The 12,455-nt window shown below is 56.0% G+C and overlaps 1 protein-coding gene across 1 annotated transcript in view; it reads right to left on the bottom strand.

Moving 5' to 3' along the window:
* LOC135278567 (uncharacterized) overlaps positions 1–12,455 on the bottom strand; it is an 89,775-nt gene that overhangs the window by 23,317 nt on the left and 54,003 nt on the right. The window contains exons 77-95 of the mRNA XM_064385142.1: positions 11,822–12,093; positions 10,632–10,703; positions 10,020–10,261; positions 9,641–9,924; positions 9,249–9,526; positions 8,359–8,957; positions 7,440–8,004; positions 7,088–7,287; positions 6,604–6,984; positions 5,962–6,248; positions 5,288–5,559; positions 4,098–4,169; positions 3,485–3,726; positions 3,106–3,389; positions 2,714–2,991; positions 1,824–2,422; positions 905–1,469; positions 553–752; positions 69–449 (exon numbers count right to left, since the gene is read on the bottom strand). Coding sequence (XP_064241212.1) covers positions 69–449; positions 553–752; positions 905–1,469; positions 1,824–2,422; positions 2,714–2,991; positions 3,106–3,389; positions 3,485–3,726; positions 4,098–4,169; positions 5,288–5,559; positions 5,962–6,248; positions 6,604–6,984; positions 7,088–7,287; positions 7,440–8,004; positions 8,359–8,957; positions 9,249–9,526; positions 9,641–9,924; positions 10,020–10,261; positions 10,632–10,703; positions 11,822–12,093 — 6,073 coding nt within the window. The remainder of the gene's footprint in view (positions 1–68; positions 450–552; positions 753–904; positions 1,470–1,823; positions 2,423–2,713; positions 2,992–3,105; positions 3,390–3,484; positions 3,727–4,097; positions 4,170–5,287; positions 5,560–5,961; positions 6,249–6,603; positions 6,985–7,087; positions 7,288–7,439; positions 8,005–8,358; positions 8,958–9,248; positions 9,527–9,640; positions 9,925–10,019; positions 10,262–10,631; positions 10,704–11,821; positions 12,094–12,455) is intronic.

The following is a 12,455-nucleotide window of genomic DNA, read 5'->3' as shown; positions in this document are numbered from 1 at the left end:
ACCCAGAGAGGTATTTCAAGAGTGTCCGGTGTGTTTGCTGTTCCCAGGTACCAAAATGAGAGGCTTACGTAGACTGCCTTGTGCTGGCGCAGTGCAATGTGGAGGCCTTCGAGGGACAGTGCCACAGAGTCCAGAGCTGTCCAGCTCTGGCTGCCGCGATGTTTGTTGCGGGTGGTGACACTGAAGCCAAGGGAGGAGTTGTCACAGCCTGTCACCGCTGTGTAGTTGCAGGAGCCCTGGAAGTGGTGGAGCTTCCCATCAAAGGTGCTGTAATGTGGGTCACCGTAGATGTGGCAGACGGCAGTGCTGGCTGGGTAACAGCCCCTCTGGCCATCCTGGATCTTGCAGACCTCGTCCTCGCCACAGGACAGGGCAGAGCAAACCATGTGGCCTTTGGCTTCACAACGGCACTGGCGAGTGCAGTTCTCATTGATGGAGGACTCCCCTTCCTGCAGGCAGGGAAACACCAAACCTCAGTGGATGAGGCAGGAAAGTACAGGCAGAGGAGTGGCCCGGCAGGGCTCTGCAAACCAGGCCAGGGTTTTCACTCACAGTGTAGTAGTTGCCCTCAAAGTGGCAGCCGCAGTTGTCCTCGGGCACACAGGTGTCTCCACTCAGGAGGAAGCCAGAGCTACACGCACAGCCCTCCACACAAGGCTTGGAGCAGTTCAGTGGGGCGTGTTGGTCAACACAGGTGGCAGGACAGCCCGTCATGCAGGGGTCATAGTAGCTGTTGGGAGGACACTGCAGGGCTGCAATGGCAAGGTGAAAATTAGGACCAGCAAGACTTGAACCATGGAAGGCCTTGAGGGAAGGGAAAAACCTAAGACACACATAGGCCAGAGGTTCAGAGCCAAGGGTGTGGCTCATTTCCCTTTCTGGCAATGGCAAGGCAGGTACTCACGGCAGAAGGTAGCATTCCTCCAGGGAAGCAGAGTCACACCAGCTGCCTGGCACGCATCAGCATAGGCCTCCAGAGCAGCACACAGGAACTCCTGGCCACCATTCAGGGCACACAGGTCATACAAGCAGGTGTCAAAGTAGTCCTGGGGGTTGATGGTGCCGTGGCAGCTCTCAAAAGAGCTAGGCCTGGTGGTCAGGATGCCACAGAACTGGTCGGAGCGGTAGAGCTCCTCCTCTTCTGCACTGCAGGGTGGGGAGGGGACGGGCACACCGCAGGAGGGGTCACTGTCTGGGACCTGCCAGCTCTCCCCCAGAGCGTTGGAGTCTGCGGCTTGCTGCCCGTTGGGCATCATGTATTCATCATCTCTGCGGTTGTTGAAGTTGCCGCACATGCCACAGGTCAGGTTGAAGTAGGTGGTGGGCACCTTCACCTCCACCGAGTGGTCAGTGTCGTAGGACACTCGGAGGTAGAAGTCTGTCTCCAGGACGACGTAGCGACCGCTCTTGCTCACCGTGATGGCCCCTCCTGCTGCGCTCACCGGCAACGTCTGCCGCACGCTGTTCACCTACGGCACACACACTACCACAGTGGGCCCCGGGCCTGTTCCCGGCCTCCCTGGCTGCTCCTGCCCAGGGAAAGCAGCTGCCAGCCCAGCCATGGCCCAAATGGCTGCCTGGGATGTCCTCACACCCCAACACCACGGGGGCTCACAGAGCTGAGTGCTGGGTTCTGCACTGTGCTCAACATGGCCCATGTTCCCCATTGGACTCTTCCTCCTCCAGCCCCTCCCAAAAGGGAAAACAAAGCAACCCAGTGCCTTTAGGAGAACCAACCCCCACCTGGTACGTGCCAGGTCCTGCCAGAAACAGCTGGCCCTGCCTTGCAACCGCACTATGCTCAAGCAGGCCCCAGTGCCTACCAGCACGTGGCTCTTCTGCTGCTTGAGGATGACAATGCGCTGTCCGTACACCTCAACCATGACTTCGTGCACGTAGGACACTCGGGTGTTACCACGGTGCTCGTTCTTGGCCTCCACGTTGAAGTAGGGCAGGGAGGTGGTGTTGGAGCAGAGTTTGGCCAGGGTGTAGGTGCAGTTGCCCATGAAGCTGTGCGTCACCTTGTCAAAGGATTGGTAGTGGGGGTCTGAATGGACGTGGCAGATGCCATAGGAGTGTTCAAGGCACACAGGTTTCCCGTTCTGCACCCCACAGAACTGGCCCGCAGGGCAGGAGGCATTGAAGCACTGCACTTTGCTTCCCCGTGCGGGACAGGTGCACTTGGAGGAGCAGGTGTTGTCAGTCCAGAACTCCGAGCCCACGGGGTAGTGCTGCCCGTTGTGCCAGCAGCCGCACTGCTGGCTGGGCACGCAGCGGTCATTGTAGAGCAGGTACCCGCTGTCGCACACACAGCCCTCCACACACGGCAGGCTGCAGGTGTTGGGAGCAGTTGGGTCAACACAAGTGGCAGGGCAGGCTGCAGCACAGGGCTCGTAGTGACTGTTGGCTGGACAAGCGATCGCTGCCAAAACAGATGACCCAACAAATTACGCGGAGAACAGAATACCCCTTTCTGCTGAACATCTCCTTTGAAAAAGTAGCTATCTCTATTTTCTCAATGGTCTCTGGCCCTACATGTGTTCTCAGTCCTACCTAAACAAAATGAAACCGAAAATGTTGCCTCTGATACTGATATCTACCTGTGTATCCCTACAGCCCACACGGAGAATAGTTGTTATTCCCCAGCTCACTCTTGCAATCCTGTCCTGTGTTTTCCTAGAGTACCGGCCCCAGGTACCCTGTCGGGACTTACGGCAGAAGGTTGCGTTCCTCCACGCAGGTATCTGGACACCGAGGGACTGGCAGGCATCTGCATAGGACTGCAAGCTCTTGCACAGGGTCTCACGGTCCAGCCCCAGCTCACACAGGTCATAGAAGCAGGTGTCAAAGTAGCTGCTGGGGCTCAGCAGAGCGTGGCACACCTGAAACGGGCCGCTGGTGTCCGTGAGGAGCCCACAGAAGTGGCTGCTGCCGATGAGCTGCTTGTCGGTCTCATTGCAGGCTGGGGTGGGCAGAGGTCCGGCTGAGCAGCTGTGGAAAGACAGGCAGAAGGGCCCCTGGGTCATTTGTGGCCTTGTCCTGGTGCCTCCTCCTCCTGCCCTCCTGCTGCAATGTGTCCCCAGGGCTACTGGGGGCCATACCCACCTGCTGTTGTTGGACACTTCCCAGCTGTTGCCCAGGCTGGTGGAGTCTGGCTCCATTGCCCCTTCTGGGTTCTGGAAGTCATCTGCTGCTATCCCGTTGTAGTTGCCACACATGCCACAAACCTTCTGCCCAAAGGTGCTTGGAAGCGTCACCTCCACCCGATGCTTCCCATCAAACTTGACTCTCAAGCCAAAGTCTGTCATGACCATGGTGTAGAAGCCACTGGACAAGACCTGCATGCCTGCGGATGGGCTGCAAGGCAGGATCTCTTCCACCCCATTGACCTGGAAGGACAGGAACCCAGACAGGATTGGAGCAGTCCATTTGGCCCAGTTCTCTCCGCTCACACCGCCCCACAGCATCTGCCCCTCAAGCTCACCGTCACCACTCCACCCTGTGCCAGCCTTATCCTCTGGTCAGCCACATCGACATCCACGTGTCGGACATAGGACACACGGGTGTTGCCTCCCCTGTGCTCGTTGGCCGCTTCCACGTTGAAGTAGGGCAGGGAGCTGTTGCTCTCACACAGCTTGGAGAGGGTGTAGGTGCAGGTGCCCATGAAATGGTGTAACTGCTTGTCAAAGGTGTGGTAGTGAGGGTCTCCTTCCACTACACAGGTGCCTGACAGTGGAAAGACCAGAGGAAACTTTCAGCTGAGCACCTCCGACTGCCTCTTCTCTCCAGCTATCTTTGCTCAAGCAGTATCTAGTGCATGACTGGTCCATTGGCTTTACGGACAAGCAGAGTTATTAGAGATCTATATCATGATGGTATTACTTTTTACAGACATACAGTTCAAAGCTACTGAAACGTCCTATTGCTAGAAGCACAGCTATCCCACACAATCTCTTAGAAAGGGAAGAGGATTCAATGCATGTCCAGTTATTGAGGGAAACTGAAGTAAAGCAAATAACAGTCATTAAACACAAATGCACCGTGTTCCTGGTATGGGTTTTGAAGAGGACTCAGAACTCTATGAGTAATAGCTGTACCTGAGGTTGTTCCAGGTGGCGTTGGTGTTGGTGTTGTACCATTAGGCAGCAGAGTAGGGGGTGTAGTAGGACCTATGGAGAGACAGAGGAAGAAGTGGCAAGTGTCAACATGAGCACCTGTTGTAAGCTGCTAATCCAGCCTTCCTCTAAAAGCAGACACATTGACCCAAGAGACCCAGGGCAGGGATGGCACTGTTATATCTCTGCAAAGATGCTATGTCCAGCAGCATAGCTGGGAGATAGGAGGAGACACACCTCCCTTCAGAACAGACCCTCTAAACCATGTCATGGGCCTTGGAGGAAGCAAAATGAAAAGTTGCAAGAAGCAGAATCAGAAGGGGATGGGTGGTGGCAGTACATGAGCTGGGTGTGGGTTTGCTTGGTGAGGTGGTGATTACAGGCTGTGTTGTGGTACCTGGCAAGGAGACCGTGGGTGTTGGTGTCGATGGATCTAGCACAAGAGAGAGTTACAGGAGATGTGCACCAACAAGGGAGTTTTGTGGCAGACACCTGGTTTCCTCCTCACCCTTCTGAAGCACCCAACACCATGAGCAGACATAGCCAGGACAGGGATTGAGCAGTGTCATCTCAGGCAGACCTGTCCCACTCCATGGCTCTGCCATCTGCTTAGCTGGGTCCCAACAGCAGATAAAGCACTTCTGTACCTGTGGCCAGTGTCTTGTCTGTGGGCCTTGTAACACGTGAACTAAAAGAGTGACTGTGGGCATTGCCAGTGCCCCAGCCGCCCAGAGGAGAGTAGACTTGGGCACAGGGTGCATCAGCACCCTAAGACAACCTGTGCTCCTGCCTCTAGCACAGCTCTGCCTCTAGCATAGCCTGCCGCCTCAGTCAGTGACATGTCCCAGGCTGCCGTGCCCTAAGCCATGCCTTGTACCTGCACAGGATCCTTTTACAAAGGAGACGTCCACTTAATGGAGGAAAGTAATGGAGATTTGGTCACAAAATGGGGATGTTGCACAATTCCCAAAACACCCCAAACCATTGCAAACAAAGTGCAGGACAGGGTTTCCACCTGCCCAGAAGAACCTCCTGATGCAAGGGCAGGCCTACCAGAGTGGCCAGTTATATGACAAATGGGGAAATCTGTGCCCCATGTACTGCCCCCATAACTGCCCCATTCCTTGTCCCTGAGATTCAAGGAAATCAAAGGTGGTCAACAGAAGGCTTACCACAGACAGTGCCAGCACTCCAGTCTCCCAGAGCAACGCCCGCCTCAGCACAGGCTGCAGCATAGGCCCCCAGGTCATTGCAGAGCTGCTCCGTGCTGCCACCCGTGGCACACTGGTCATAGACACAGCTCTCAAAGTATGTCTTGGGTGGCAGAACTGCATGGCATGGCTGGAAGGGGCCACCGAGGTGTGTGAGGATTGAACACTGCTGCTTAGCTGCCTCCTCTTCAGTAGAGGAGCAGGATGCAGGTGGGCTGATGGCTGGGTCACACCTACAAAGCAGACAAACAGCCCTGAGTTGCCTGCAGCCTGCTGACAGCAGCCACTGTATTTCCTGACCTCCTCCCCAGCCATAACCTCAGCTTCTGCAATCCTGATCCTGCACTAAGGCAGGCTCCCAATGCTGTCACTTGAAAGGCTGGAACACATGGTCTACAGGCACCATTGCCCTCCCTGGTTTCACGTGGACAGAAACACGCGACTGAGGTGCGATCCTAGCAGCTTAGGAAAAGCATCCTGCCCAGGCTCAGCCCACTCTCCCAGGGGGCAGGAAGCTGCTTCTTCTCCCTTGCCCCACGCTTGCCATCACCAACCCTCCCTCCTGATGTCCCTCACAGCTCCCCTCTCCCACAGTCCCTTCTGTCCTTCATCTGCATGGTGGAACAAGGACTCACGGCCACTCTTCATCCGGCACCATCCAGCTGCTTCCAAAGTCGTTGAAGTCGGGTACAACCACCCCATCGGGTCGCATGAAGTCGTCCTGCTGGCTCCCAGTGTACGTCCCACACAGCCCACAGAGTTTGCCCTTGTACTTCTCAGACACCTTCACTAGGAGCTCATGGTCCCCATTGAACTGCAGCTGCAGGCCCAGCTTGGTAGAAACCCGCACATAGGAGCCGCTCAGGGAGATGGTCACACCGGGGGCAGGAGAAGCAGGCAGGGAGACCAGGGCACCGTTGATCTGGAGAAGGGGAGCAGAGGAAGACAGAAGCATTAAGAGGTGTCCTCCACTGAGAGGTCACTCTTCCTCAGCGGGGTAGTGCCCGCGAGCCAAAAGCACTGCTGGCATGAGAAACCCTGCCCAGGTGTACGAGGGTAGCAACAACTGTACCAACAGCACACTGAAAGCTCAGGAAAGTAACCAAGACTCTGTGTCTGCATGAGCAGCCACATATGGCCCCAAAGAGAGCCCCGCCAGGCTGTTCTGTGAGCACGCAGCAGGCTCAGGGAACAGGAAGCTCTCAGTGGACCCAGAGAGGTATTTCAAGAGTGTCCGGTGTGTTTGCTGTTCCCAGGTACCAAAATGAGAGGCTTACGTAGACTGCCTTGTGCTGGCGCAGTGCAATGTGGAGGCCTTCAAGGGACAGTGCCACAGAGTCCAGAGCTGTCCAGCTCTGGCTGCCGCGATGTTTGTTGCGGGTGGTGACACTGAAGCCAAGGGAGGAGTTGTCACAGCCTGTCACCGCTGTGTAGTTGCAGGAGCCCTGGAAGTGGTGGAGCTTCCCATCAAAGGTGCTGTAATGTGGGTCACCGTAGATGTGGCAGACGGCAGTGCTGGCTGGGTAACAGCCCCTCTGGCCATCCTGGATCTTGCAGACCTCGTCCTCGCCACAGGACAGGGCAGAGCAAACCATGTGGCCTTTGGCTTCACACTGGCACCGGCGAGTGCAGTTCTCATTGATGGAGGACTCCCCTTCCTGCAGGCAGGGAAACACCAAACCTCAGTGGATGAGGCAGGAAAGTACAGGCAGAGGAGTGGCCCGGCAGGGCTCTGCAAACCAGGCCAGGGTTTTCACTCACGGTGTAGTAGTTGCCCTCAAAGTGGCAGCCGCAGTTGTCCTCGGGCACACAGGTGTCTCCACTCAGGAGGAAGCCAGAGCTACACGCACAGCCCTCCACACAAGGCTTGGAGCAGTTCAGTGGGGCGTGTTGGTCAACACAGGTGGCAGGACAGCCCGTCATGCAGGGGTCATAGTAGCTGTTGGGAGGACACTGCAGGGCTGCAATGGCAAGGTGAAAATTAGGACCAGCAAGACTTGAACCATGGAAGGCCTCGAGGGAAGGGAAAAACCTAAGACACACATTGGCCAGAGGTTCAGAACCAAGGGTGTGGCTCATTTCCCTTTCTGGCAATGGCAAGGCAGGTACTCACGGCAGAAGGTAGCATTCCTCCAGGGAAGCAGAGTCACACCAGCTGCCTGGCACGCATCAGCATAGGCCTCCAGAGCAGCACACAGGAACTCCTGGCCACCATTCAGGGCACACAGGTCATACAAGCAGGTGTCAAAGTAGTCCTGGGGGTTGATGGTGCCGTGGCAGCTCTCAAAAGAGCTAGGCCTGGTGGTCAGGATGCCACAGAACTGGTCGGAGCGGTAGAGCTCCTCCTCTTCTGCACTGCAGGGTGGGGAGGGGACGGGCACACCGCAGGAGGGGTCACTGTCTGGGACCTGCCAGCTCTCCCCCAGAGCGTTGGAGTCTGCGGCTTGCTGCCCGTTGGGCATCATGTATTCATCATCTCTGCGGTTGTTGAAGTTGCCGCACATGCCACAGGTCAGGTTGAAGTAGGTGGTGGGCACCTTCACCTCCACCGAGTGGTCAGTGTCGTAGGACACTCGGAGGTAGAAGTCTGTCTCCAGGACGACGTAGCGACCGCTCTTGCTCACCGTGATGGCCCCTCCTGCTGCGCTCACCGGCAACGTCTGCCGCACGCTGTTCACCTACGGCACACACACCACCACAGTGGGCCCCGGGCCTGTTCCAGGCCTCCCTGGCTGCTCCTGCCCAGGGAAAGCAGCTGCCAGCCCAGGCATGGCCCAAATGGCTGCCTGGGATGTCCTTACACCCCTACACCACGGGGGCTCACAGAGCTGAGTGCTGGGTTCTGCACTGTGCTCAACATGGCTCTTGTTCCCCATTGGACTCTTCCTCCTCCAGCCCCTCCCAAAAGGGAAAACAAAGCAACCCAGTGCCTTTAGGAGAACCAACCCCCACCTGGTACGTGCCAGGTCCTGCCAGAAACAGCAGGCCCTGCCTTGCAACCGCACCATGCTCAAGCCAGCCCCAGTGCCTACCAGCACGTGGCTCTTCTGCTGCTTGAGGATGACGATGCGCTGTCCGTACACCTCAACCATGACTTCGTGCACGTAGGACACTCGGGTGTTACCACGGTGCTCGTTCTTGGCCTCCACGTTGAAGTAGGGCAGGGAGGTGGTGTTGGAGCAGAGTTTGGCCAGGGTGTAGGTGCAGTTGCCCATGAAGCTGTGCGTCACCTTGTCAAAGGATTGGTAGTGGGGGTCTGAATGGACGTGGCAGATTCCATAGGAGTGTTCAAGGCACACAGGTTTCCCGTTCTGCACCCCACAGAACTGGCCCGCAGGGCAGGAGGCATTGAAGCACTGCACTTTGCTTCCCCGTGCGGGACAGGTGCACTTGGAGGAGCAGGTGTTGTCAGTCCAGAACTCCGAGCCCACGGGGTAGTGCTGCCCGTTGTGCCAGCAGCCGCACTGCTGGCTGGGCACGCAGCGGTCATTGTAGAGCAGGTACCCGCTGTCGCACACACAGCCCTCCACACACGGCAGGCTGCAGGTGTTGGGAGCAGTTGGGTCAACACAAGTGGCAGGGCAGGCTGCAGCACAGGGTTCGTAGTGACTGTTGGCTGGACAAGCGATCGCTGCCAAAACAGATGACCCAACAAATTACGTGGAGAACAGAATACCCCTTTCTGCTGAACATCTCCTTTGAAAAAGTAGCTATCTCTATTTTCTCAATGGTCTCTGGCCCTACATGTGTTCTCAGTCCTACCTAAACAAAATGAAACCAAAAATGTTGCCTCTGATACTGATATCTACCTGTGTATCCCTACAGCCCACATGGAGAATAGTTGTTATTCCCCAGCTCACTCTTGCAATCCTGTCCTGTGTTTTGCTAGAGTACCGGCCCCAGGTACCCTGTCGGGACTTACGGCAGAAGGTTGCGTTCCTCCACGCAGGTATCTGGACACCGAGGGACTGGCAGGCATCTGCATAGGACTGCAAGCTCTTGCACAGGGTCTCACGGTCCAGCCCCAGCTCACACAGGTCATAGAAGCAGGTGTCAAAGTAGCTGCTGGGGCTCAGCAGAGCGTGGCACACCTGAAACGGGCCGCTGGTGTCCGTGAGGAGCCCACAGAAGTGGCTGCTGCCGATGAGCTGCTTGTCGGTCTCATTGCAGGCTGGGGTGGGCAGAGGTCCGGCTGAGCAGCTGTGGAAAGACAGGCAGAAGGGCCCCTGGGTCATTTGTGGCCTTGTCCTGGTGCCTCCTCCTCCTGCCCTCCTGCTGCAATGTGTCCCCAGGGCTACTGGGGGCCATACCCACCTGCTGTTGTTGGACACTTCCCAGCTGTTGCCCAGGCTGGTGGAGTCTGGCTCCATTGCCCCTTCTGGGTTCTGGAAGTCATCTGCTGCTATCCCGTTGTAGTTGCCACACATGCCACAAACCTTCTGCCCAAAGGTGCTTGGAAGCGTCACCTCCACCCGATGCTTCCCATCAAACTTGACTCTCAAGCCAAAGTCTGTCATGACCATGGTGTAGAAGCCACTGGACAAGACCTGCACGCCTGCGGATGGGCTGCAAGGCAGGATCTCTTCCACCCCATTGACCTGGAAGGACAGGAACCCAGACAGGATTGGAGCAGTCCATTTGGCCCAGTTTTCTCCGCTCACACTGCCCCACAGCATCTGCCCCTCAAGCTCACCGTCACCACTCCACCCTGTGCCAGCCTTATCCTCTGGTCAGCCACATCGACATCCACGTGTCGGACATAGGACACACGGGTGTTGCCTCCCCTGTGCTCGTTGGCCGCTTCCACGTTGAAGTAGGGCAGGGAGCTGTTGCTCTCACACAGCTTGGAGAGGGTGTAGGTGCAGGTGCCCATGAAATGGTGTAACTGCTTGTCAAAGGTGTGGTAGTGAGGGTCTCCTTCCACTACACAGGTGCCTGACAGTGGAAAGACCAGAGGAAACTTTCAGTTGAGCACATCCTACTGCCTCTTCTCTCCAGCTCACTTTCTCAAGCAGTATCTAGTGCATGACTGGTCCATTGGCTTTACGGACAAGCAGAGTTATTAGAGATCTATATCATGATGGTATTACTTTTTACAGACATACAGTTCAAAGCTACTGAAACGTCCTATTGTTAGAAGCACAGCTATCCCACACAATCTCTTAGAAAGGGAAGAGGATTCAATGCATGTCCAGTTATTGAGGGAAACTGAAGTAAAGCAAATAACAGCCCTTAAACACAAATGCACCGTGTTCCTGGTATGGGTTTTGAAGAGGACTCAGAACTCTATGAATAATAGCTGTACCTGAGGTTGTTCCAGGTGGCGTTGGTGTTGGTGTTGTACCATTAGGCAGCAGAGTAGGGGGTGTAGTAGGACCTATGGAGAGACAGAGGAAGAAGTGGCAAGTGTCAACATGAGCACCTGTTGTAAGCTGCTAATCCAGCCTTCCTCTAAAAGCAGACACATTGACCCAAGAGACCCAGGGCAGGGATGGCACTGTTATATCTCTGCAAAGATGCTATGTCCAGCAGCATAGCTGGGAGATAGGAGGAGACACACCTCCCTTCAGAACAGACCCTCTAAACCATGTCATGGGCCTTGGAGGAAGCAAAATGAAAAGTTGCAAGAAGCAGAATCAGAAGGGGATGGGTGGTGGCAGTACATGAGCTGGGTGTGGGTTTGCTTGGTGAGGTGGTGATTACAGGCTGTGTTGTGGTAGCTGGCAAGGAGACCGTGGGTGTTGGTGTCGATGGATCTAGCACAAGAGAGAGTTACAGGAGATGTGCACAAACAAGGGAGTTTTGTGGCAGACACCTGGTTTCCTCCTCACCCTTCTGAAGTACCCAACACCATGAGCAGACATAGCCAGGACAGGGATTGAGCAGTGTCATCTCAGGCAGACCTGTCCCACTCCATGGCTCTGCCATCTGCTTAGCTGGGTCCCAACAGCAGATAAAGCACTTCTGTACCTGTGGCCAGTGTCTTGTCTGTGGGCCTTGTAACACGTGAACTAAAAGAGTGACTGTGGGCATTGCCAGTGCCCCAGCCGCCCAGAGGAGAGTAGACTTGGGCACAGGGTGCATCAGCACCCTAAGACAACCTGTGCTCCTGCCTCTAGCACAGCTCTGCCTCTAGCATAGCCTGCCGCCTCAGTCAGTGACGTGTCCCAGGCTGCCGTGCCCTAAGCCATGCCTTGTACCTGCACAGGATCCTTTTACAAAGGAGACGTCCACTTAATGGAGGAAAGTAATGGAGATTTGGTCACAAAATGGGGATGTTACACAATTCCCAAAACACCCCAAACCATTGCAAACAAAGTGCAGGACAGGGTTTCCACCTGCCCAGAAGAACCTCCTGATGCAAGGGCAGGCCTACCAGAGTGGCCAGTTATATGACAAATGGGAAAATCTGTGCCCCATGTACTGCCCCCATAACTGCCCCATTCCTTGTCCCTGAGATTCAAGGAAATCAAAGGTGGTCAACAGAAGGCTTACCACAGACAGTGCCAGCACTCCAGTCTCCCAGAGCAACGCCCGCCTCAGCACAGGCTGCAGCATAGGCCCCCAGGTCATTGCAGAGCTGCTCCGTGCTGCCACCCGTGGCACACTGGTCATAGACACAGCTCTCAAAGTATGTCTTGGGTGGCAGAACTGCATGGCATGGCTGGAAGGGGCCACCGAGGTGTGTGAGGATTGAACACTGCTGCTTAGCTGCCTCCTCTTCAGTAGAGGAGCAGGATGCAGGTGGGCTGATGGCTGGGTCACACCTACAAAGCAGACAAACAGCCCTGAGTTGCCTGCAGCCTGCTGACAGCAGCCACTGTATTTCCTGACCTCCTCCCCAGCCATAACCTCAGCTTCTGCAATCCTGATCCTGCACTAAGGCAGGCTCCCAATGCTGTCACTTGAAAGGCTGGAACACATGGTCTACAGGCACCATTGCCCTCCCTGGTTTCACGTGGACAGAAACACGCGACTGAGGTGCGATCCTAGCAGCTTAGGAAAAGCATCCTGCCCAGGCTCAGCCCACTCTCCCAGGGGGCAGGAAGCTGCTTCTTCTCCCTTGCCCCACGCTTGCCATCACCAACCCTCCCTCCTGATGTCCCTCACAGCTCCCCTCTCCCACAGT

The sequence above is a fragment of the Passer domesticus genome, chromosome 11 (assembly GCF_036417665.1).
Source record: "Passer domesticus isolate bPasDom1 chromosome 11, bPasDom1.hap1, whole genome shotgun sequence".
Classification (NCBI taxonomy): domain Eukaryota; kingdom Metazoa; phylum Chordata; class Aves; order Passeriformes; family Passeridae; genus Passer; species Passer domesticus.
This window is presented reverse-complemented; position numbering and strand designations above follow the sequence as displayed.